Raw genomic sequence first — 25,952 nt, forward strand, 5'->3', positions numbered from 1 at the left:
CTCAAGTCTCTGTCCTTTGGCTCCTCCTGTAGTGGGCCTGTATGCGGGGTTGAAGTAACTTTAACTACTACACTTTATTTAGAGGTAGTTCTTTGCACTGTGTGTTCTCCCTGTCCCTGGTTCTCCCTAACCTTCTCTCCTGTAGGCATTTCTGCATCTCATGTATGCCGCTGTGGAACTGCTGCAGTTGCTGCCTCAGTTCCCATTCAGTGCCTTTGTAACAGCGTGTGGCTGGTTTAGATCTTTACTACTGTCAGATTTTAAATATATATATTTATAAATATATATAAAATATTTATCTACCACTGAAATGAATGACAAATTATTTCTTTAAGAGTAATTATGCAGCAGATTAAGAGACGAAGAACCTGTGAATACTTGCTTATGTTTGAACATTGGCATGAGTAGAAAGATTGCTGGCAAATCATGACAATATGTAGATGAATATGCCCTTGCTGTACTTTTTAGTCTCTGAAGGTCACAGCAAGCTGGCACATCTGAAAGGGTTTTTCCTCATTCAAAATGTTATCTTTAAGCTTTTTTTTATTCTGTTTTTATTACTAATTAGGAATAGTTTAATTGATTTTGATGAAAACTGTATTTCTGGGATATGAAGATTAGGAAAACTAACGCAATAACCTTTCGCTATTTCATCCATCAATTTTTGATGCACAGGAACTTCTGCAGGATGGAGAACTTCATTTCTTACCTTTGGGTTCTTGGGATCATCTGAAGTATTCTGGCCCTCATCCATCTTACCTTTTTGACAAGACATATCCATTCTTCGGGAGAGTTTTTCTCCGTAACACGTTGAACCTAGGGCAGTTAAACAGCACACCAGAAATGTAAGTTTGATGTGTATTGTTGCAACTTAAGATCAAATTTATACAGAAATTTATTTACTTTTTCTTTTGGTCTGCTGCATTTGGGAAGCTATCACTGCAGGAAGAGTAACGAACCTTCGACATAGATGAGGAAAATATAAAGACTGTGTTTAAGAAATCTAGAATCCACCTGGGAATTTTTAGCAGTTATGATGGAAATGAGATATTGTGGTATTTCTTAACATGAGGTAAATTTCTTTTGGTTGTCTTGGTGCTTCAGGTTCTGCAGAAGTTGACTTCATCCATGCTTTGAGGGAGTGGGTACAGTTGCAAATCAGCTCTCTATGGATGCTCTCACCCATAAAGAGGTCTTTTGGAGTATCTGATTTCCTGTAGCCCCTTCTACAGTATTTTTAAAAGCCAAAACTGTGATATGTACTAAAATTTTCCTTATGAAGTAAATAAGTATCATCTGTAGAATGGCACATGAACAGTATTAGTTGTAGTAATCATCTATGTAATTTTTAACAGTGTGATCCCCAAAAGATGGGACAGTTTACAGACCCACTCTTAGAACAGCTTAAATTGGCTCTGGGGGAGAAATAGATATTAAAGCAAGTTCCAAACAAGCATTGAAATGAAAATCTATTGTGTCCATTTTTAAATATAAATAAGGGGGTGGGGGGGTTCCTTAATTTGTTTCTATTCAGTGAAATAAAAATAGTATTTCAGATACTACTGATTTAGCATACAGTCTTTAGCTTTCATAGGATTTTGAGGTCTTGCTTGAGGCCATTTGAGTGTCTCTCCAGACCCTTAAAGTGCTAAGGCCTCTTCATAGTGGTAATGTAGATGGTGCTTTTGCTGGACTAAGTCTTGGAATTTACACAGTGAAACTGTGTTTTGAACCTACAAAACAACACATATATAGACAAAAGCAGGCTTGGAATTCTTGGTGGGCCATATCTGGGTCAGGATGAACATGAAATATGCCTATTTTTGCCTTATAAGCAAGCTCTTGTAAGCATGATAATCTTTCTGATTTATGGTCTTGGCTTGGGGAAAGCTGGGAACCTGGTGCTTTTAAAGTCATGCCAGGTTCTAGTGATTAATGCTCTAAAAATTATTTGTGAGACTTCCTGAGAGCAGTGCCTTGTGTATTTTTTAGGTGGTGGGGTTAAATGAACTGGATGAACTTCATTCCATCCAGTTCTCTTTCTAGCAATAATTCACCTAAAAGTAGATCTAAAGTTTGTAACCCTCTAGCAACTTCTTGTTGATTTGTTATACATGAGTACAAGAGGGTAAAAACCAGCATTTCACTGTAGAACTAAACTTAGTGTTTATTTGAACCTATTTAATCTGTCTGAAGTGGGTTACTTTCTTTGTTTCTGGGCCCAACTTGACAGTAATTAGAATGTCAAACCCGCTGAACATGTACTAAATTCACCACAGTTTTTACTAGAATTCTTATGTTCATTAGATGCATGGAACATTGATGTGGGAAAAGCTTTTTAATGTAGGCAGAAAAGAAAGAAATCATTAGGGTTTTTTTAGTTTGCTTAAGCAGTCTAGCTCTGCTCAGATTGCCTAAATTCTTACCTCTCAGCTATATACATGTATTATCTCAGCTGATGATAAACTGTCAGAATGCTGATGACTTGGCATAAGCTTCTTTTAAGAAGTGTTTGAATCTCTAAACCTCATTTCAGAAACTTAAAAATAGGTGTCACTTGTCTTTGTCCTTTGAACAGAGGAGAACGTGAATTCTTTTCTGCTTAACCCACTGTGAGAACTAATTGCTGTAACCTGTGGGAAAGAGTGTGGATTAGCACTGTGTGCTAAACTAAAGCCAGCCTAATTATGAGTACAGAATGTGATTTAATGTGATGGACTGGAAGCTATTTCAGGCAACACATCATACTCCCCATTTTATTCAAATGCTGAATATACCTTTTTGGAAAGGGCTACTGTGAAGCATGGATTAGGATTTGGATGGATCAATTAAGGTCCAATTCTTTATTTCTCCAAGTTGTCTTCTGTGAAGTAGTTTACTTGTGTAACTACACTGACAAAGGCTTAAATAGAGTATTTGTTACATAATGTGGTTGAGTCTCAAGCTCCAAATGATACATGAGAGGCTTTCCCATGGTAATTCCAATCAAAGTGAGCTGCAACAGGGTTCTTCATAACTCCATTGTTTTTTAACCTTGTGTCTGCAGATGGAGGAGACAGACCTAAGTGAAAGAGGATTGCCACAGATTACATCAATCATGAATAGAGTTAGAAACTTGAAAAACAAATACAGAAATGAAGAGAATATCACAGATGAATTTAACTGCACTAAAATCTCAGCTGATACAACAGGTATTTGGTTTTGTTATTCTACTGTCACTTATGCAAAAGATCTTAACATAGACTGAGTGAAAGAACCATTAACTGAAATGATTTCCAAGTTTAGTGTTTCTTTACTATTAATGACCACAAAGTTAATTTCATCTCTCCTTATTTCTTAGCTCTATTGCTTTAATCTTGCTTAAAAAATAGTAACTGTCTTGCACAAAAGCTTATAAAAAGTGTTTTCTTCTGTACATATTTGCTGCTGTTTTAATCAATCTCCTTTGTTTTTCTGTCAGATAACTCTGGAACTGTCAATCAAATAATGATGACAACAAACAATCCAGAAGATTGGCTATGTTTTTTACTTAAGCTAGAGAAAAAGGGTGTTCCTCAGATGGATGTTAGCTTACTCAATAGACTCATTGGCCGTTACAGTCAAGCAGTGTCTGCATTGCCTGCAGAAAAGTACAGTCAAGATGAGAGCTATGCTCGCATCCTTGTGAGATTTGCTGAGTTAAAAGCGTAAGTATAAATTTTCAATATGAGAACTCATAATTCTATTTTTGAATTAAGATAAGAATACCTTTTTTCATCAGTGTTTTTTGCAACAAATTATCATTTTGAGTGTGGAAGGTAAGTAGCTTTGGTTAGTCTGCTTATTTGTTGTCGCCACAGTACTTGCATTTTTTGTATATGCAGGATTGTTTAGAGCTATTTGATTTAGAGGCGTTAACACACTGTTTTTTTCCTTGGTTCTCTATGTAAGGTGCAAGAGGCAATAGCATGAAATCCTTTTTTGAGCTTTATTTTTTTAGTATGCTTTCCCTCTTGGAGAAAGATCTGGACAAGATCATCACAGTTTGATTAAATTAGCTGCCTTAGGATAGGAAGAATGTCTCAGAACATCATTCTCTAGTTCCACACTTTGAAAATTCGTTTTGCTTGTAGTCATTTATTGCATTATTCAGTGCAAATTCAAGCAGTGTGGTTGTACAGATGTATTCAGAGATAATTTGGGACAGGGTTATAATTAGAATTTTTTTTGTAAGGGGTTCTTTTGTCACTTGAAATAGTACAGCAAATATTTTGATGAAGAGCTGTAATTGAACAATGCAGCAATCTAAAAATCAGAGCTGAGCAAGTGATTTTCCAGTGAACATAGCTAATCTTTTTCTTTTATGTTCTTTCCCTATTTGACTTTTTGGCATATAGTTTCATCTTCCAGTATGATAAATGTGTAGTTGTCTGCGCTGTCCTTTGCATGGACCTTGCTGCATCAATATTACTAAAAGCACACAGTGGAAGTAATCTGTTGAATCACCTGTTGAGAAACGGGAGTGAATAATGACCTTGTGAGTCTTTAGTATCTTGAAGAAGGAAGGTGTTTTTGTGTAAGTGGGGTAAAGAATCTCTTCCAGGAAAGTTTAAAGATACAATGCAAGATGGCATTCTCATTCAAAGATCACTTGCTTTTCTTCAGAGCAGAAACTGTATAACAAACTGGATCCTAGTTTATGGAAATAGTTTTCCAGAATAGTGATCAAGTCACATCTCTTATCTCATTGTAGGAGTGTTTAAAATAAGGAAGATAATTTCCTACCTCCCTAATTACTTGGACCTATTTTCACTTGAATAGTCCCTGTCCTTTTTATGCTGAGAGCTGAATGCAGTGTCTCAGGTGGATTTCCCAAGAGTAGAGGGGCAGAATCACCTCCTGTGACCTGCTGGCCATGCTCCTTTTGGTACAGCCCAGGATTCCGTTTGGCTTTCTGGGCTCCAAGTGCACACAGCTGGCTTATGTGAACTTTTTCATCAGCCATCACCCCCAAGTCTTTCTCCTTAAGCCTGCTTGCAATCACATCTCTGCCCAACCTTTAGGTGAGAAACTGGATTATTCTGTTCTTGGCACCAGACCTTTTTTGTCCTGGTATCTGCTTTAGCTGCAGTCTGGCCGTGCCAATACCTTTTGACCTATTATTATACCAAGTTTGTCTGAAGAATCCTTGAGTGTGCTCTGAAATAGCTGAAGACAGCAAATGCTTCTATGATTTTCTGTACTGTACATTTGCAATGCCAGACCTGCTCTCGTGGTATGCTTCTGGCTGTAGCACAGTGCCACCAAGCGTGTGACAGTTGGTGCCTATTGCTAGTGTTAGGTCTTGTGTGTATTGCTATCCAAACTGTTGCTGCTTTCTACAGGAACTTAAATTTTAACAAGCTCTTTGAAAGTGTCTGTAATACATTACAGCTTAATTTCTCTGGCTCAGACTTTGCTTGCAGATGGGTTATTCTGTGCCTGTCCTATTGTTTTGGATGATCAGACCTGAGTTCAGTAAACCTATGTGACTCTAGTTACATGCCTAAGTAACGTGCAAAACTTCTTTCACTCAAAATTCTATAGAATTCCACTGAAAATGTTCCTTACCTTTCCATGTTGTATTTTTCTGTACTTTTATTTTCAACCATGGTCATAAAGTTTTTGCTCTTCCCACTTCTAAGTGGTACCTTTGTGTACCTGTTGAGTCAAGAGGGAACTTAGGAAATAATTCCTTTATCTCCTGATTATAGATGTTGCTGGTAAAAGTGTTAAGCTCCTTTTTTTTTATGTCAGTTGAAACATAACATTAGTGTGTTTCATAGTGATGTAGATTTAGGCCTTTTGTGTCTTGACTGGTATTTGCATAGGCTGTAGTTGCACTCAAATATTTAAAAGTTGGTGTGCTGTAAGTGTGAACCTGCTCAGCAATCTATGGCTGAATGTAACACTAGGATTAAAATTTGGCAAAAGTAAATGAACTATTAAATGTGAAAGAGCTTAAGGATTGAGTCCTTTGAGTTTTGGGAAGGTTCAGCTTGATATCTTTCAATAATTAGAGTTTAAAATTCTTTGCTTATTTGTAGTTCACTGATTGCTCTAAGAAAGAGGAAAATCTTTATCTTATAGGTGGGTTGCTTTTTCAAAGTTATTTAAAAGCTTCTCCAGTACATGGAACCTTATCCTTCTCAGGCTCTTCACCTTGTATAACTATGAATGTGCTGTCTTTACAGCCTGCAAGATCCAGAGGAGGCACGGGACCAATTTCATCTGGCCAGACTGAACTGCAAGAAATTTGCTTTTGTGCATGTGGCTTTTGCACAGTTTGAGCTATCACAAGGTATGTAAAAAACAAACAAACTTGTTTGGTGTTGCTGTTCTGTGTTCTCAGTTTTATTGTTTTAAACTTCTGCTCCCTTATGTAATTTGTAAGGAAACTGATAGATTGAATCAGAAAAAAGTCGGGAATTTTAAAATTGAAATTTACTAAGAGTGTGTGTTCACTTTTAAAGTGAAAATATGCACACAGATTTTTTTTGTTATAGAAATAACTTTTAATCCAGGTGAAAACTGTTAGTAGTTTCTACTTTTCTAATTTAGATCTTGCAGTGGAAGGCTTTTGAGTAAGGCTCTTCCTGCATTGAAAAGTGAGGCTCAAATACTTTGCTTGTTTGTGGAACAAATTCTATCTTCTTCCAAAAAGCATCTGTAGATTGATTTTTTATTAATACACAATGTAAAATACACTGTCAATATGCAGTTTGGTTGCCCTGGTACTTGCTGGCAAGGCCCTGTTAGCTGCCCACAGGCTGGTATTTTTGAGAGTCTCTTTTGTTACCATGGATGATTTGAACAGTGACATATGTCACCCTGGGTATTTCTTCCTTTGACAGTTTGCTCTGTACAGAAAGATGAGCACGTGCTCTTATTTAAATGGAAAAGACTTGATTGATATATTAATTTTTTTGTGATTTGTTTCCCTTCGTGTTCTTTTTGGTATCATGCAAGTTGTTGTATATTGTTGTATGTTGTATATATTTGTCATACTGCCTAGTATGAGAAGTTCTTCCCAAACTTAGCTACACTAAATAAATGAATCTGTCCGTTCTACACTCTAGATTCTAAATACATTTTACTGGTTATTTCTCTTTCTTTACTTCTGATTTTTTTTTTCACTGATAGTGGTTTTGTCTTTAAATTTTTGCTCCAGTACTACTTTTTAACTGTATTTTAGGATATTGTTTAGATGCTCAAAGTATGGCCCATGAGGCAGAGCCATTTTGTTAAAATCTGTAAGTAGATACTCATTTGTCATCTCAGATTTTCCAGTTTTTCTTTGCTGATAAGTTGATTGGCATTAGAGCAGGAAAGGCTATCAATCAACTCCCCCTACCAGGAGTACATGTTATGTTTTGTGAATGACTCCTGTACAGGATGGGGAAAAAAGGACAAAAATCTGCATGTTTGTGTCTTGAAATGACACAGTTTCTGTGTTATGCATAAGTCAGTTATCTGACCGGTCTTGTTCTAATATAAACTTGTAATACTGAGCTTCTAAACAGTAGTAAAAAGATAATTTATTTTGTGTGCACTGGATGTTTATTTAAACAGATAATTAAACATTAATACTGCAATAACAAAGATATTGTTAAATAAGTGTAATAAAACCTATTGTGTAATTTAATAAAGTGTGGAAATGTTGCTATAGGTTACCAGTGACTAAATGCATCCTGTAGTTATGGGATGTGCTCATGCAGTAGTATACCTTACTTTGACAGTAAGTAATCAACCTAGAATGAAGTCCTAATCCCAAAGGAAATAAGCCAGTTATGATCGGCTTTGTTTTATCTGCAGTGTGCTCTCTGATTTGTATCTGTTACCCTTGAGCTGATCTAGGTGTCCTTTAGTAATGTGTATGGAGCTACAGTGTCCCTGCTGCTTGCTTCAAAGAGGATTAGTAGAACATGTGAGTTGTAAATTGTTACTTAAGAGTGCTCTTCCTTTTTCACTGTGTCCACTTAGGCCAGAGGGAAAGGAGGGTAGTGCTTTGTTGCTTCTTCATCCCAGTGATTTCAGCAGTGCTTGGCACACCTGTCAGTGTTTTCTTTTGCACTAAGAAGAAAAATTTAATTGCACGTTCTCTTCCTTAGCTCACAGTTTTGCTCAAGATAAAAGCTCAAGTTGTGAAATTAGACTTGTTAAATTGATGTTGATTTCTTAATAATTGAATATTAGTGGCCTGGAAATGGAGTGACACAATAAAGGTGCCATTCTGTGTTTTGTAGCTCTTTTTTTACTTAAATACTGACTAAAATTTAAAACCCCTAGATAAGGAGTTGTCTTGTCATTACTTGGGTGGTGTGCTTGAGGATGATTTGCTGTGAATTGGTCAGAACTTATGACCATAGATAAAACTCTACTCTTGACTATTTCAAATCTTATGCCAGGGTGCTTGATTCAGGCTTTTAGCATGTGATGAAGTGGACTGGTTGGAATTCAGAAGTACTTCAGGCTTGATTTTGTGACTTAGTTCCTCATGTGTTAAGGGGAATGAAGCAGTTAGTTTTTCACATAAATGTTTTGATGTCATGCTCTTTCTTACTCAATGGGGCACACAATATTAGGAGGAATTACTTTGTTGAAGGAATTACATTGTTGAAGCAATGTGTGGTTACTAAATAAAGCAAAAGGTAGAATCAGAATGCTGGTTAAGGATCCTTAGAGCCTGTCCACTTTGCTAATGATTTAGGAAAGAAAACAGTATTTGACTATATGGTTAAAAACCAAATTCTAACAAATTAGCACAAAATTGATTTAAATGAAATTATAGCTCATCTAATTTTGGTGCTTCCTTGCTTCAGTGTTTGGCATCATCCATTTAATATTCTTAAAATAGATTACTTAAAGCAGAAGTTCCTGGTACTGCACTTCCACCAGCCTGAACTACAGTGACGTCTAGCTTCATTTATGAGTGGAGTTTTGAGTGCAGGGGTCATGGCACTCTTAGATATGCTATTATGCATATACTTGAGTATTTCTTATAATATATATGTGGCATGAATGTAAGAACAAAATGGTTTGTTTTCCTGCTTTGGAATGGAGGAAAAAGGGCATTTGGGGTTTCAGGGGCATTGACAGCTGTCGCAAAACATGGCATCATTTTGCCCAGATGTTCTTCAAACCAAGTAAAGTATTGTGGTTACAGTACTTTTTTCCTTTTTTGACTTTTTCTAATAGATGCTGTGTACATGTATACATATGTAAATTGACTGCTTCAATATGTTTTGATAACACATTCCCTTTCCCACTCCAGCTCTCTTCAAAGTTCTCTGTTTATGCCATTTAGTAATGTCTAAAACTGTAACAAAAAAATGTCCTCGCTTTTCTCTCCTCTTTTCTTAACTGTAGTGCTGTCCAGAGGTGTTGTTTTATTTAACAACAGCTGGTTTTAAATGTGATTTCTATTAAGTGCATAATTTGGTGTTCAATTTAATGTAAAAAATTGACTTGTGTGATTTGCTTGTAACTATTTCCAGGCAGTTTCCTTAAAATGGCAATGTAAGGGGAGGTATCCCTAATGAACAAAGGCTTCATAGTACTATGCAAAGTGAATATAAGACAACATGAATGTTACCATCTCGTTAAAATATCTTGCCCCGGTGTAGTTTTTTTTACTTCTGTGATTTCTAACGCTGTGCTTCTTACACTTAGAAAACGAGAAGAAGTGTAAGCAGATCCTTCAGAAAGCTGTGGAGTGCTCTGCTGTTCCTCTGGAATTGTTGGAAACCGCTCTGCAAAACTTACATTTGAAAAAAAAGCAGTTACTTTCAGATGAAGAGAAGGAGAACTTTGCAGGTAATTGCAGTTTCTTCTTACTGGTTGCTTATGCATGCTGTGATTCTAGATTGGAAAAAATCATTAGTGTTTGTCCCTAGATATAAACTCAGACTCTCTATTGCCCAATAAACAGATATGTTTGTCTGTATTATAAATCTCATTCCTTCAGTGCTTGTTTCCATCTTCAGCGCAGTGACTGTAGTTTGCAGGAGCTATGGAATGGTCAGTTCTGTAATTCTGCAGAGGGTGTTCCTTTGGCCTGTCATCAGGGATTTGTAGTTTGTAATAGAGACTTGCAGCTCTAAGTGTGAAGGAAGAGCCAAGAGTAAGAGCTGTTGGTAGAGAAGAATTAGGACTGAAATATAATATACAGACTAAGCTACACATGTATAGGTTGCTTGGAGGTGTATCTTGTGACAGACTGGGAAAGATTTGACAGTCATTTCAGTGAAGTTAAATCTAGGAAAAGTAATCCATTTCAACTTTATTTTGGAGAAAACCCATATGTTTGTCAGTACAAAACTGAAGTGCTTGGCTGTATCATAAATCCAAAGTGATCCTTATTGATGGGTATATACCTTCAAAAAGGAAACAGTTATTTCTTGAAGTTTTCAAGAGATAAATTTGTATGGAGTGGAATTGAGCAAAAAATGTTTTGACTTCAGCATTGAAGTGTGCGTAGCTAAGTTTTTCCAAGAGTGATGTCTAACACTTCCATATTTTTGCATTATGTAATTGCAGAATTAATGTAAAAATAGGTCTGATTTAATTTCCTTAGGGATATATTTTCAGGAGTGGCGTTTGAGATTTGCTTGGCACCTATTGAATCAACCTTTGACTGAAACACTAGTGGGGGTGAACCCTTTGAATAGTATTCAGCTATGGCATTCATTTCTAATAAACTATTTTCTGTCTTACTCTGTTTATCATTAATTGGATATAGAATTCATAAATGCCACTGCTGATGTACTGTGCCACAGGAGAATATCTTGTTGAAGGATACCAATATCCTTCGTGGATTGTATAATTTTTCGCTGACAGTATTGATTTGCTGCTGCAGGGCTAAGGAAATACCTGTGAGAATGAATGGCAAAACCCTGCCTGCCTGCCAGTTAGGAAGCAGTGAACTGTGGGGCAAGAGTAGGCTCAATTATTTTTTCATATATATGGGTTTGTAATTAGGTATTTGAAAAATGCAAACTTGTAATTCAGTGATTTAAAGATTAAACTTGAAAATGTAAATAACACTAGACTTGAAATATCTCAAACTCTGGGACATACATGGGCTAAATAACTGAATTTGGCTTTAAATGAATTTGTATGGTCCTTTGGAGCAGCAGAGGCTATTTTAGTATATTGGCATTTAGGTATTTTCTGTTTTGTATTATCATTTGAAGAGCTGTTTTTGAAAGTTTATTATTTGAAAATATGAAAGCTGTATATGGAAATGCATTTGTTCACAGCTTCAAAAGATTGTACAGAATGCTTTTGACAGTTATGTGCTGTTAGTGTTGTGATCCAAATACAAACCATGCAAACAAAGTCTAGAAACCTTTGGTTTAATTCCTTTTTTCCTCTTTCATTCATGCACGGCAATCTAAAGTATTTGACATAACAGGTGCAATCAAACATGTTTAGTTGAGAAAAGTTGAAAAAAAATTTTTGGGGAAAAAAAGTGTGGGTTGCATTTGTAAGATGGCGATGGCCCTGGCTTGGTGATAAAGCTACACTGTACGTTGAGGCACTTGTTTTATTTAAATGAGTATTTTGGTCTATTGGCATAAGTAGTACATAAAACATTAAGTATTAGAAATAGCCACCACTGCACTGTTCATCTACCAGAAGTCTGACTTCTGGCTGAAAGTAAAGAGGGATATGGGAGAGTTCAAAAGAAAAGCAGAATCCATTTTAATGAGCTGATACAAATAAAAAAATGTTAAGTACTATATAGAAGTCCTTAAATTGTGATTTATCAGAAGGCTGTGGATAGCCGTGGATCTTGTTGGTCAAGCAGATAATTTCCTATACTGGTGGAACACAAGGCCTATGTGATGTAAAAGATCATGTTATATAGTATCTTAGTTAGAATCTTTGAATGGTTTGGGTTGGAAGGGACGTTGAAGGGACATTGGAAGGGACATCATCTAGTTCCAGCCCTCTGCTATGGGGCAAGAATACCTTCCACTAGACCAGGTTGCTCAAAGCTTTCAACCTGGCTTTGAACACTTCCAGTTGCCTTTGATTTTTCTTTTTCTTTTTGATATGCTCTTTGGTGTCTATCTTTAAGAAAAAAAACTTGTAGCATTGAAGAGATCTTAATCAAAATAACCAAATATTAATTTACATTTTTAAAAAAGGGTTTGTCAGGAAAATAGCGGAGTTCAAGTGATTGTTGTTTATCTGAAGGTGCTTAAAATAGCTTGTACTCCACATTGTTCCCTAAATGAAGAATTAAACTGTGTTGTAATGTCAATGTGTGTTCATTAAGGTGTTGATATATTTTCATTAGCGTATTCAGTTCTTGTGGTTTCTTTGTCTGAGAAATGACTTTCATTTCACCCATAGGGAAAAATTATGCGGAAGAGTGTTGTTCTGAACTGTTTATTTGTGGGTTTGAATTTCCAGAATGACTTTACAAATAACTTGAATTTTGGTTGTGTTTACCATAAAGTATATCTGAAATATATACTTTCACAAAGTTTATTTTAAGATTAATGTACAACTTCATAAAACTACTGCTAAATATTCAATAATGAAGCAAGAATCTCTTCTGGATTAAGATGGGGCTGGTGAATGAGCTTTTTGCTCTTGTCTGCCTTGATACTCCCTGACCTGGCACAGCTTATATGACCACTCTCAAATTTGCTATCAGTGAGATCAGCTGGTTCAATTTAACTAATTATTTGCTTAGAATAATTTAGTTGCATTTGTCTGATATGATCTGGATGATTCTAACTACTTTCCCTACAGTATCAAGTACACAGGAGTCTGGACTTCAGAATATAGGTGGAAATCACAGAAGCTTAAAAAAGAATGATTCTAGTGAAAATTCTTCTACTATTACCAGATCTTTATTTAGGTAATGTCTTAATTTCTTATTTTATGTATTATAATATCATTAAACCAAACACATACACTACAGTGTTGTGTTTTGTTTTGTGGGTTTTTTTGTTTGAGTTTGTTTTTTCTTTTAGGGAAGAGAAGTCACAGGAGCTAGGTGCTCTAGGTAATTTCCACAATCCATTGAGGCCGCTAAACAAATCTAACCAGGTAAAACATATAACATTTTCTTCAAAATCTTAAACTCTTTATTTTGCTGTACACACCTGGTAACTTTGAATTTGTTCTAAGATTTGCCCATTTGGGAGGATTCCTGTTACCCTAGTATCTGATGATGGTGATGACATGGAGGATTCAGATGTCCCACTCACGGCTAGTGTTACAAAGAGGTATGGTTATTGGGTTTACCTACAGCACAACAGATTTTCATACTCATTTTCAATGGTTGTTTTATTGGATAGTGGAAAATGTCAGATGTCAATGTCAAATTTGTCCTGAAGGATAGAAACAAATAGTCATTATAGTTGCAACAGGTACTGCAGTAACCTACTTCCAATCTTACTATGCAAATTCTTTGTATGAAAGCATGTAAAGATGAAGAGAAAGCATGTTCTGGCTAAATCAGTAAGCTCAAAAGAAATGGAAATTAAAGTGGAAATAAATTTAAAGTACCTTCATGTTTTTGTAGTCCACTTTTTAAAATAAGAGATAAGGCAGTCTTGTAATTCAAGATATTTTTAAATCCTCATTTTGTAGGACTTCTTTGTATTGTTTCTCACTTTGCTGTCTGAGTGGACCTGCTTTTCTGTATATTTGAAGCTTGTAGCCAAAAGTCTTCACACAACTACTTCATCTCATTCCCCAAAAAGACGATTTGTCCACTGTGTTGGCCTGTGATATAATTAAGAATGTTACTTCAACAGGCAAATGTCCAGCTCCAAACAAGCAGCCTTTGTTGCACCTTTTCCACCATCAGAAACGAAACCTTGTGGGCGTGATTCGTGCAAACTGGGAGATTTGCAGGTAACTTAAATGTTTTTTTTTAATACATAAAGCTAGCTATCTACATCTTGATATCCTATGATGTTAGTAAGAAAGATAATAACACCTTTTTCAATTCAAGAAAGAAATAATGTAGATTTCCCTTTAAGTAATCATTTGTGGATAGAAACATTCGTTATGGCTTTTAAACTTGAAAATAGTTATGGATTATAGGGCATTAAAAAAGAGCTTTCTCTGAACATCTGATGGGAGCAATGGGAGTGGTGTTTAGAATATTATTTATGAAGAGGGGATGAACAGGTTTCAACTTGACTACAGGACCTTTTTCAGCTATACTCATGAATTTTACCATGGGAAGTACCCTATTTAAGGAAGTCAATTCAACTAAGTTAGTGCTCTATGGAGCCGTAAATTGCAGCTTTTGGTAGAGATTTTTTTCATCAAAAAACAAATGTAAGACATAGTAATATAAGACATTGTCATGTCCCATGTCCCCATCCCCTAAAAGAAAATTTCAGAATAGAAAGCATTCAGACCTTTATTATAGCAACTAGATTATGAAAATTCAGAATATTGATATATTTAAAAATAGCATCAGTAATACTTGTCTGTGTAACCTGCACAGTTCCCTGAGGCATGTTTGCTTTGCAGTGCACCTGCCACTTAATCACTTGAAGGAATGCCTTTTGTATACTACTCCTGAGTTTTCCTTTGATTCTTTTTTTAAGATGCTTTTTATGTCCTTTAGTCCTTAGAAGAAAAAACAGCTTTACAGTTGCAGATGTTGGATGAGGGCAGCTCAGAAACAGCTACCAATTCAACTGTAACTATCAAAACCAAAGTGGATGCAGGTCTTGTGATGACAAGAGCAGGTAACTATTAAAGTCATATCTGAGTAGCTTGAAATAGAATAAGCATTGAAAACATGCTGTTCTGTATTTTTGAAAAATGCATTGCTAAATAAAATATTTTTCAAAAAGTGGAAGTTACTGCATTATTAACATACTTTTGGAGAATGAGTCTTAAAGTTCTTTTAAAAAACAGTTTTGGTGTATTTCAGAAATACTTCACTAGATATTGCATGGATTTTGACTGTTGTGTGAAGTCAGCTAGAAATAAGGGATGGTATTAGGTTACATTATGTTGTCTTTCTGGAAAATATTGTAACCAGCTTGGTTTTATAGCAAGGATTTCAGGGCTAGTAAAATCTAGAAGGTTGCTGCTAATTATTTACCACTTCATGGAATATGGAATACATGTACTAACTTCCTATGGTTAGTTGCTAACTACTTCAGCGTTTCATCAGAAAGCTGGGTTCCCTAAGTGGCTTTCTCAAGCTGCTGAAAAAATTAGGTGAAAATGTCTAATATTGCAAGAGTTAGATTTAGGATTGTATAAGTACATATGTATTGTAGGAAAGAAACATTTCAGTTGAAAAATTGTGATTTTTTTTTTTTAACTTCACTGTCCCCTCAGCTCCTCAGTGAACTTTTCCCACTGACTTGCATTGGGAACAGTTTGGGTTTCAGGTCATACTTGCCCTGTTTGTGCTTCATTCATGTTTTCAGGCGAGGTAGTTCAGTCCTTCAGCAGTTGACTTGCACTAAGCTGCTCAGCATGGGATGCTGCTTTCTAGTAATTTGAAAAGAAAACTTTTCAGGCTTGTGAAGGAATACTCTTAAGCTGTGCTGTTTGCAGCTTGCACTGTCATATCCCACCATTTCACTCTTGTACTACCTGTGCAAAAGGAGCTAGGAGAGAGTGCCAAGTCCCTTTAGGCCTCTGGCTTCAGTCATTGCTCTTGGATTATAGGTTGCCTATTGTTGCAGACAACAGACTTCTAATTTGGAGTATGGTAGGAAGCTTATCTTCAGTGCTTTTTAAACCTGCTCGGTATCCTAGGATGTTGTAGTACAATTTAGGAACCTACTCTTACTGCACCTGTTGGTGTAGGAAACAGTTGCATCTCTGTTAGTGTTACAGTGTTATCCTAAGACTTTGAAGAAAGTTGCCATTTTACTACACTGAATTGAATGTGAAGCCTGAGGACTTCGTTAGTGTCTTTTAATGCCTAATTCCAATAATTTGTCTGTGTTTTAGTCTGATCTAGAAAATGAGATAAAATTATTCTAGAAACTTTTCAAGTGTTGAATAATGAATTGTTTTAATAATCTGTTTTTTGGGTTTTTTTTCCCAGAAAATAAAGTTCAGCATCTGGAGCTGAAGACACCAGAGCCCAGGCGTCTGGAAAGTCAACAGCAACAATCTAGTTTTGGTGAAAGCTATAGAAAGCAGTTGGAGCAGATTAAACAAAACTGTGTTAATGCCAGAAAAAAAATTCCAACTCAAGAAGTGTCCCAAAAAAGCTGCTGTGGAGAGGTAAAGTAACAAAAATACATATTACACATGTGCTAACAGCAGCCTTCTCATGTTGGAGAAATTGTGTTCTTAATTGCGGCTCCTTGTGTGATATAATATCTTGCTTTGCCCTTTGTAGGTAAAACAAATGAACACTGAACAGTCTGATCATCCTGTTTCAAGACGATTATCACCATCAGATGCTGTTTCTAAGAAAAGTGATCCATCACACGTTTATGGAACACCAAGCACCACATCTAATGATTATATGGCCTGGTAAGCCTACTATAAGATGGTAGTTGATCTCTGGAAAGGTTTAAGCAGATTTTTACAGGGTTTATTAAATTTTTCTGTTTGATAGTGAACATCCCAAGTGCCTCTGTGAGGTACCTGGCTCTGAGATTCAGATTGCCTTTAGGGACCTTTTGCCTTTTTGGGCAGCTTTTCAGCATTTGAATATTTACCATCAAATCAATTAATCTGTAGTAGAGTTTTTACCTTTTTCACTGATCCCTGCTACAATACACTTTCTTTTGGGTAACTTTTATGTAGCTGACAGGCTTTTTAGATTGATAACTATATATCAGTTTATTTCCCATGATGCAAGTGTCTGAGGTTTTTTTAAAAACACTTTGAGAAATCCAGAAGCTTGCAGAATTAAGCACTTATATTAGGAAATGATAGCATTTGTTTATCCATGTTACCTTAAATAAGGCATAAACCCCTATGCCTGTGTTGGCAAATCTTTCTAATGATATGATTGCTTATTGTTTTCATAAGTCTCTAGGATGAATCATATAGGTCAAGGTTGTATGCTGAGTAAGCATTGCTCCTGTTGGTAGGACCTCTGTCTCTGTAGCTGAATAGAATAGAATTCTGTAGAATTCAGACTAAAGGTAGGACATGAAACACATAATTTCATGAAGAAATGTGATAACAGTCCTTGAATAAATTCTCTTTACTTAGTTTGTACATGCTAAGTATGCAGAATTGCTGAGTTTTTCTGTATTCAAAGAAAGCCTGCTTTGGACTGGTTTTGTCTTTTTTTTTTTCTTCTGTGATTTTACTCTACCAAATAAATCCTAATTGTATACATTTTTTCCAGTTCTAATCTTGGCATTAGTTTCTGAAAATACAATGGAGGAAAAATAAAGTATGTTCAGAAATATAACTAAAGAGATGGTAGATACATCAGGAGAACAAATAATAACATAGGATTTTTTGCACTCTTTAGTTTTCTTAAATCTGATCTTTCTGCTCGTAGACAGGATAGCTAAAGCTCTCAAGACAATAGTGAGAGTTTTTGAAGTTGTCTGTCTTAATATGCTTACTTTAAAAAATAGGTAATCTAAAAAGTTTTTGAAAAAATAACAGTAAGCTGGAGAAGAATAACTGGCTCAAACTCTCTTATAGTCAGCTCTTCTAGCCTTATAATTCCTTCACTTTTCAGTTGCTGAGAAGTGCCAGCAATTGTCTGAAGATAGAGTTTGTTTTTTAAAAAGTATTTGCTAAGTGTGTTATAGTTTCAGTCTGTTTCTAAAAGGACTTCTAAATGAAGAAGTTGAAGTGGTCTTAATGATAATTTTTGAATGAAGTGGAGGCTTGAGTTCTTGCTAGTCAATAGGGTTTAACTTTCAAGAAACATTGAAGATTTCAACTTTGTTATAATAATATTAAGAAAATACAACTAATGCAGATAGTCTTCATTTTTTTTGTTAGTTTCAGCACACCAGTTGTAAAGGACAAGTTTCTACCAGGATGTCAAATTTCTACTCCCTACAGCCAGTTCCCTTATTATTTACCACATACTCCAGCGACTCCATTTCAAAATCAAGTTGGCTTGCAGGTAACAATTTTCTGTCATTTTTTTAGCATATATTTTCATTGGGAACTACTTTAGGTAAAACAAATGTGTAAACCTTCCTAATTGTAGGTAAAACTGGGGGGTAGGTTTAAGCTTCCAACCAGAGGATAAGTATTGATAAATTAATAAATCAAGCTTGATGCCTTTCTGTGGCTTGGTGTAGCAGATATGGGCAATGCAGGCTGTTTCAGCTTCACACTACTGCAGTCTTTTATCTGGTAATTAGCTTCAAGTAGAATGGTAGGTGATTTCAGTACAGCTCTTAAGTTTCATGCTGAGACTGAAAGTCTCTTGGATAATGTAGTTTCTGACGTTATATGTAAAGAGGGAGGTGTCTCTAATGATCTGGGAAGCCTTATTAAAGAAGATCCTTTCCTTGATTTCCAGTGTGAGGAGCATTGGAACCTTTTACAAGAGTACAGTGATGTCACATGCCAAATGATGATCAGTGTATGGGGATCTAGCTTTCATTTGAAGTTTCTTTACTGCTTCTAAACAACTTTATCATCTTCAAAAAGAGCAAGACAAAGCATTTATCGTAATAAAAAGTAGAGCTCTCTTAAGTTGCATGTACCAATATTTATTTCTTAACCTTTTCTATGTGTACACAGGTTCCAGCTTCTATACCTTCACATGAATGCCTTGTTATCAATGGAAGAGTTTATACAGTGTTAAAGCAAATAGGTAGTGGAGGCTCAAGTAAGGTAAGGTGCTTCTTTATCCTTTTAGGCAGTCACTCATTTACACAGTAGTACAATCTATTATAAATACACATTGAAGTCACCTACTGAGTGCCGAGTGTTAACATGTACATGATGTTTGACCCAAGGAATCTAGACTTTGCTGGTTTAGTGCTATGCTTAGACTTTTTCCTTTTGAAGATAATTTCTATGGTAGAGTAAGCATTAAAATTCCTGGTAGAATCAGCTCTTCTGTTGTAAGAGATGTGCTGCATTGTGTACATCCTAATGTGAGAGGCTGTTGTTTAGAGCAGTGTGATTACACTGTTGAGAAATGGGTGACTTGTAAAGTTGATTGAGAGCCTGAAGGAGACAGACCATCTCTTAACTACTTCTGTAACTTGTGTGAGAAATGGAGTTGTAGCTATGACTGAAGTGGTGAGTGAGCTGCTTTTAACATGGAAATTTGGGGTCATAAGTGCTTGGGAAAAAAAGTATTGGCAAAATCTCTTTGGTTTGTTACTGTTCCTTACTTTCTTAACAGCATAAGCAGTTTAGCTGGATGTTGTGGGGGACTATGTCAAAGGCCTTACAGAAGTCCAGAGAGATGACATCTCTATCTCTTCCCTTGTCCACTGATGTAGTCCCTCCCTCACAAAAAGTCACTGGGTAGGTCAGACAGACTTGCACATGGCGAAGCAGTGCTGGCTCTCTCAAATCACCTCCCTCTTCTCCATTTGTTTTAGCATAGCTTCTAGGAGGATGTGTCCTAAGGACAGCTAATTTAACTAATTACTTAGAGGTTTTTCCCTTTGTGAATCCATGCTGACTGTCTGATTATTGCATTTTAGTAGCACCTAGTAGAATATTCTCTGTAGTTTTTCCAGCAGCTGAGGTTAGGCTAACAAGTTTGTAGTTTCCTGGGTCTTCCCTCCCATCCTTGTCAGTTGGGCTAATATTAGCCAGCTTCCAGTCAGCAGGCAGCTCCAGAAAGAGGATCTCTGTGTTGCCAGTGTATGGTTGTAGAATAAGGTAGGATGGCAGGGACTTGTGTGTCACTTTCTTATAGTGTGCTTAAAACACGACTTAAATAGAGCAGGGTATGCAGGGGGTTTTGTGTTTAACTATTGCCAAGGATGGAGATTTCATAGTCTATCTGGACAAGCAGTTTTTCTGTTGGACTATGTGGCAGTGAAAAAAATCAAAACATCCAATTGTAATTTTCCTTGTTAGCTATGTCTGTTGCATCTCATAACTTTGATGGTTCAAGAGGAGTCTGTCATATCTTCCCTTTAAATAGCTGAAGACAGCAATAGGATTTCCTGCAGCCTTCTCATCTTTAGACTAAATGAGACTTTATGCTCTCAACCACTTCTAATTTGTCATGTGTTCTAGCTTCTAAATGATTTTGGTGTGACAAAGTGAATGTGTGAGGGCAGATCAAACCTGTATCTCTGGGAGTGTTATTTCATAATCTTTATCTAATGAGCACTGCAGACTCATGATGTACTACGCCTGGTGAAATATAATGTAGCACCAAGATAGCTTCTGATAGAGGGTTGTTTCTGTTGTAACTGGTGTCGTTGATTTTTTTCATGCTGACTTGTATGAATTTTTTTTCTTCCTTTTGAAAAGGTAGACTTTGGTGTTCTGGCTGAGTTGAGATGAAGGACCATAGTACATTGGAATTAGGGATGAATGAAGTTATTAACTGATACTGTTCTGTAGGTGTTTCAAGTACTGAATGACAAGAAGCAGCTGTATGCTGTCAAATATGTGAACCTAGAGGAAGCTGATCAACAGACTGTTGAGAGTTATAAGAATGAAATTGCTCATTTGAGTAAACTGCAGCAACATAGTGATAAGATCATCCGCCTTTATGGCTAGTGAGTAAATACTAACTTTATTTAATCACTATTTCTCTATAAAATGATATTTCCTTCACTTTTAACATACATGTTTTATTTTTAGTGAAATTACTGATCAACATATCTACATGGTAATGGAGTGTGGAAATATTGATCTCAATAGCTGGCTTAAAAAGAAAAAAAAGATGGATCCATTGGAACGAAAGAGCTATTGGAAAAACATGCTGGAAGCTGTTCACACAATCCATGAATATGGTATTCTTAAATAATTCTAGGTATTTGTATAGGATATATGGCAGATAATATGGATATTTTTCTAATTTTGGAGGTGGTATTGTTTTTAGTGTTGGTGTAATCTTAGTGATCTTCAAAGATGGGTATTTTCTGCATTTAAAAAAAAAGCAGTGACACAAAAACCAAGGTAAATCCTGATCCAGAGATAGAATTACATAAACAATGATATTTGTGAGATCCTTCTTGAGTTAGCTAAGTCTATCTGCTTTCTTTCAACAGCTAGAAAATATGTTCTGTTTTAGAGTACCTCTTATACTCCCACTTGTTAATTCCACTTGTTCTCTGTTAGACTCAAATTTTAGCTGCTCAGTCTGTCCATACTTAACTTTGACATTAAAGCTCTGCCATCTTTACTTTGACAGTGTTTCAGCTTTCTCCTAGAGTTCTTCAGGCCTTCCTCTCATCTTTACCTATATAGTTGTGTATGCATCTATATTCTGTATGTCTGTATAGTATACAGGAGAGGCAGACTTGGAACTTTTTCTATATAATGATGAAGTGAGGACTAGTACATACATGTAGCAGAAAGCAACGTCTATTTTCAGGGCTGGAGCATTCAATAATATAGCAAACAGCAAAACCTACTGAAATTCAGTGTGCATACATACATGTGATGTTTTGAAAAAAGACAGATTTTTGTAAAAAAATAGATAGATTGGTTGATTATATGGGTGAGTAACCAAAATTTATTTTAAATTGTGCAAGTAGAGTTTGTGAGAAGTCATTTGTGTATATTTCTCAGTGAACAGTACCTTTAATTAGACTAAGCGATATAATAATTTTATTTTAACTACTTAGCTAATTAAAGAGAGAACTACAAGCATGGACAGGCCACTGAACTGCTCCAAAGCAGCAATCCAGTGCACAGAGAGCTGGAGTGTCTGTCCCAAACTGAGGCAAGCTCTGCAACTCAACTTGCTTGGAGCTGTTCTGGGGTACCTGCAGGTTTGAATAAGTAGTAATTCCAACTGTAAATTCATGCAAGTTAAGAACTCTTTAGGAAGGAATAGAAGCGCTTTTATGAAATCTGCAGAGACTCAAAGCCAATCTGCACATACTCTCTGTGCAAGGGTTATGGGAATTGAATAATGCTAACCCTTAAGGTAGTAATTTGGATTTACTTTAAACTCTTTTTTTACAGGCATTATTCACAGTGATCTGAAACCAGCAAACTTTCTGATAGTTGATGGAATGTTAAAACTAATTGACTTTGGCATTGCAAACCAAATGCAGCCAGATGTGACAAGTATCATTAAAGATTCTCAGGTGAAATACTTCTGGAAAATTCATGTCCATTTTTCTGTGAAGTGCAATAGTACCTGCTGATAATTTTGATTGTAATAACCTCAATTGCTATTGAAATCTTATGCTGAATGGCTTTGTTATGTGTACATGAATATTCATGTATATTTTTTAACATGTTTTTATGAAGAAAATAATAATCACATTCAGTCTTAATAGAAACAAACTTTTAAGATGCTTTTCAGTGTTTTGGGACAGAAATCTAAGTTTTTATTAAGGTAATTTAATGCATGCTTTACTTAAAATATCTTCATTTTTATGGTTAGGCTGGCACAATGAATTATATGCCACCTGAAGCAATAGAAGATAGGTCTTCCTATGGAGAAAATGGCAAGCCTCGTTCTAAGGTAATATGAGCTTTTTCCTCCTATTCCCTTCTTGCTAAGGAGGAAGTAATTCAATCATGTGTCTGCAGATTTTTTTTTTTTCAAAATCTTCACTGAAACTTGAACATAAGAGAATTTATTGTGCCTTGATGATGGTGTGCAGAGTTGGAAGGTTAAGCTTAATCTCTCTAACTACCTAAAAGCATTTAGCAGATGGTGTTTAGAAAAATGCAAGTGCTCAATTACTGAGTAAAATTGAAAGTAAAACAGAGGCACAGGCTTGGGCATATTTAGGGCCATTATCCTATTAATTTTTTTCTGCTACAGAGTGTTGTGTATTGTAAAAAATTTTATAACATCACCAGGGCAATGGAATGTGAATGATGAGAAGTACTGAAGGGAAAGCATTTTTCATATTGGCAGTCAAACTTTAACTGAGGGCTACATGGTTTGGTGAAAAAGTATTTAAAATCCCTATGTACTCACATGTACGTGAAGATTAACCTTTTAACAGTTGAATGGAAGTATTATGTAATGAAATACTATCTTGTCTTTTTAAATAGAGAATAAAGTATTTTATAAGTGGATTTTTTTTGACGATGGTACTTTTTTTACCTTTTGTACTCTTAAATTAAAACTGCATGCCAGGTGCAGATTTGTTCAGCTTATCTAAGCAAAAATCTAACCACTGTGCTAGGAGTCAGGTTCTCTGTATGCATCTTTCTCCACTTCTGTCCTCTCCCCCGCACTGTGCTTCTCTTAGAGTACTTCAGCTTCAACAGGAGAAGTGCAAAGTTGTCCTGCAAGGAACAGCCTGAGTGTCATGGTTAAAATATGGATCTGCATCCTTTAAACCCAGGGGAATTGAATTGTGGCTTTACTATAGTTTAGGAGACATAGTGGTGATCTCTCACCATTTCCTGGATTTAAATAATTTAGTATGCTTTTAGTTGTATTTATTTTTAAATCTGAAATTAGAATCCTGCAGTTTGACTTGTTAAGGACTAACTTTATTTTTAAGTTAGTTCTTCAAGTAAGTTGATTTTCAAAAATAGTTTAGAAAAATAGTTTTCTTCTGTAATATCAGTGAAGGAAGCCACATTACTGTCTTAGTGGATAATGGCATGCTGCCTTGGTGATTTTGTGTAATAGTAACAAAAAATTGTTACACAATGGAAACTGTTCAAATGCATAATAAATTGATTGGAGGGCTAGTTCCTTACGTAGAGAGTAATCTTAATTTTTTTTTTTTAATATTAGATAAGTCCCAAAAGCGATGTGTGGTCACTGGGCTGCATTTTGTACTGTATGACATATGGAAGGACTCCGTTTCAGCATATAACAAGTCACATCAATAAAATGCATGCTATTGTTGATCCAAGTTATGAAATAGGATTCCCAGATATTGCTGAGAAGGATCTTCAAGATGTGCTGAAGGTAGCTGTTCTTTTTGTTTTAAATAATGGTAATTTCTTTATTTAAAGCATATTTCATGAAACTGAATGAGTTGAGCTTGAGACTTTTTCCACAAAGAGATGCTCACTGCTACTTGTAGTAACAGGCCTTATTCTAGAAGAACGAAGCTAGAGCTACTTTATCTAGTTTCCATATTAAAGTCTCTTTTCAGCTCAATACCAGCTAAGTAAGTACTGAAAGCAGTCTGACTTAAGTCCTTTGGTTCAACAACCAAAGTAAATACTGTTAATTCCTAGGACAATTTATAATTTATAGGCAAGACATTGTTCCTCTTTTTTCATTTGCAGCGCTGTTTAATAAGGAATCCTAAAGAGAGAATTTCTGTTTCGGAGTTGCTGGTACATCCCTATGTTCAAATTCAAAGTCATTGTCAAACAGGTACATTTATTTTAAAATACATTTTTATTAAATAGTATTTGTAACTATGCATTAAAAAACACTTTACTCTTAGAGGTACTATGAGCTTGTTGGCATGACTCAATTTTGTTTGGTGCCTACATCTCCTTCAGAAAAGACTTCAATATTTTAATTCTTAAACCTCTTACAAAGAGTTCTGGCAATTTTTACACTGATAATGTATACCATTTCAGCATAACTATAAATTAACTGCAGGTGTCCCAAATGCAAAAGGAACAACAGAGGAAATGAAACGTATCCTTGGCCAGCTTGTTGGCTTGAATTCTCCCAATTCTATTTCTAGAGCTGCGAGGGTAAGTAATTGTCTTTTCTATTTTGTGTAGCAGTACATGCTCATGCAAAGGTTAGAATGTTTGATAGTAAAAGATTAAATATGCATATGAAATCTTTAGCCATAGCTGGGAAAACATTGCATATCTTAGTGCTTTTATTTGTAAGGATGCAGAATCTCTACATTCTTCTGAATTGGAAGGGTTGAAAATGATGCCAATAATCTTTACTTGTAGTTTTTTCTTTCCTTTCCACCTTCTGATAGATCTGCTTTGCTTTTAAACTGCCCCTATGTGGAGATCTTCTAATTTAAGAACCCTCACTATGGAAAAATTATCTCAGTTGATCTGTTAAGTGTGCACACTTTTGAACTGCAACTGTTGCTGCTTCCTGGAAGTTGCTGAGCTGTTAATACAGTGCTATGTGTAAATTAGTTCCTGTGTGTTGAAGTATTGCACACTCTCTGTTTATTGCCTGAAAGAGAAGTTTGATAAATCTTCAACTCTGTTCCTTCCACCTGTGTCTCAGAAGTGATGGTGGTAAAGTATACATAAGACCTAGAGAATGCAAAGCTGCTTTCTTAGGGAAGAAAGCAAATTCAATGTATCTTAAATCCAAAGGAGTTCATGCTTACTGTTCTAGTTGCACTTGATGTGTTTTAAATATGAGGGTGAAGAAGTAGTTATTCTTCTAACAAAATGGTGATGTGGCCGTTTGTGGACATCGAGTATGTCATGTAAAGCTTGTATGCCCCCAGTACACAAATAACTCTCCTTCCATGCTGGGGTTTCCATGGTGAAGACATTTAATAGAGTAAACTTGATTTTTAGATCTCTCCAGCTGATTTGTTCTCTCCTGGCTTGTGAAGCTCTATAACTTTGCCCACACTGCTAAGTCAGCATCTGTATTTTACCCTGGGCACTGCACTGCATTACAGCTGGTACAACTAAGCTGTCTTAAGTGTTTTTATTTTTGATTTGACAGAGGAATTTTAGTATGGAATATTTCAGTATGTTATGATTTATTTCAAGTGGTAATACTTGTTATATAGTTTGAATCCATGTGCAGTACAACTGTGTTCACCTGAATACCCTGTGTGTTTGTTAACTTTCAGACTTTATATGAACAGTGCAACAGTGGTAAAACTCTTGATGTATCAGCATTTGCAAAACCTGGGAGTCAAAAAACATGGACAACAAAATGAACTACTGTTCAGGAG

The 25,952-nt window shown here is 35.8% G+C and overlaps 1 protein-coding gene across 1 annotated transcript; it reads left to right on the forward strand.

Annotated features, from left to right (window-relative positions):
• Window positions 1-1,832: 1,832 nt before the first annotated feature.
• On the forward strand, window positions 1,833-25,952 carry TTK (TTK protein kinase). Its single transcript, XM_084203042.1, has 22 exons — window positions 1,833-1,844; window positions 3,047-3,191; window positions 3,461-3,686; window positions 6,213-6,319; window positions 9,691-9,834; window positions 12,787-12,895; window positions 13,011-13,086; window positions 13,168-13,265; window positions 13,800-13,899; window positions 14,627-14,750; window positions 16,076-16,257; window positions 16,376-16,512; window positions 17,956-18,082; window positions 18,712-18,804; window positions 20,509-20,666; window positions 20,752-20,903; window positions 22,084-22,208; window positions 22,511-22,591; window positions 23,831-24,007; window positions 24,334-24,424; window positions 24,659-24,756; window positions 25,848-25,952. The coding sequence occupies exons 2-22, from the start codon at window positions 3,047-3,049 to the stop codon at window positions 25,935-25,937; spliced, it is 2,640 nt and encodes an 879-aa protein (XP_084059168.1). The 5' UTR covers window positions 1,833-1,844; the 3' UTR covers window positions 25,938-25,952.

The sequence above is a fragment of the Fringilla coelebs genome (genome assembly GCF_963513975.1).
Source record: "Fringilla coelebs genome assembly, chromosome: 3".
Lineage (NCBI taxonomy): Eukaryota > Metazoa > Chordata > Aves > Passeriformes > Fringillidae > Fringilla > Fringilla coelebs.

Bases quoted from the DNA above. Each gene is read 5' to 3' on its own strand.
- TTK (XM_084203042.1), top strand. From the start codon at position 3,047: ATGGAGGAGACAGACCTAAGTGAAAGAGGATTGCCACAGATTACATCA. The intron at 3,192-3,460 runs GTATTTGGTTTT...TTTTTCTGTCAG, and splicing joins AATCTCAGCTGATACAACAG to ATAACTCTGGAACTGTCAAT. The intron at 18,805-20,508 runs GTAAGGTGCTTC...ACTGTTCTGTAG, and splicing joins GTAGTGGAGGCTCAAGTAAG to GTGTTTCAAGTACTGAATGA.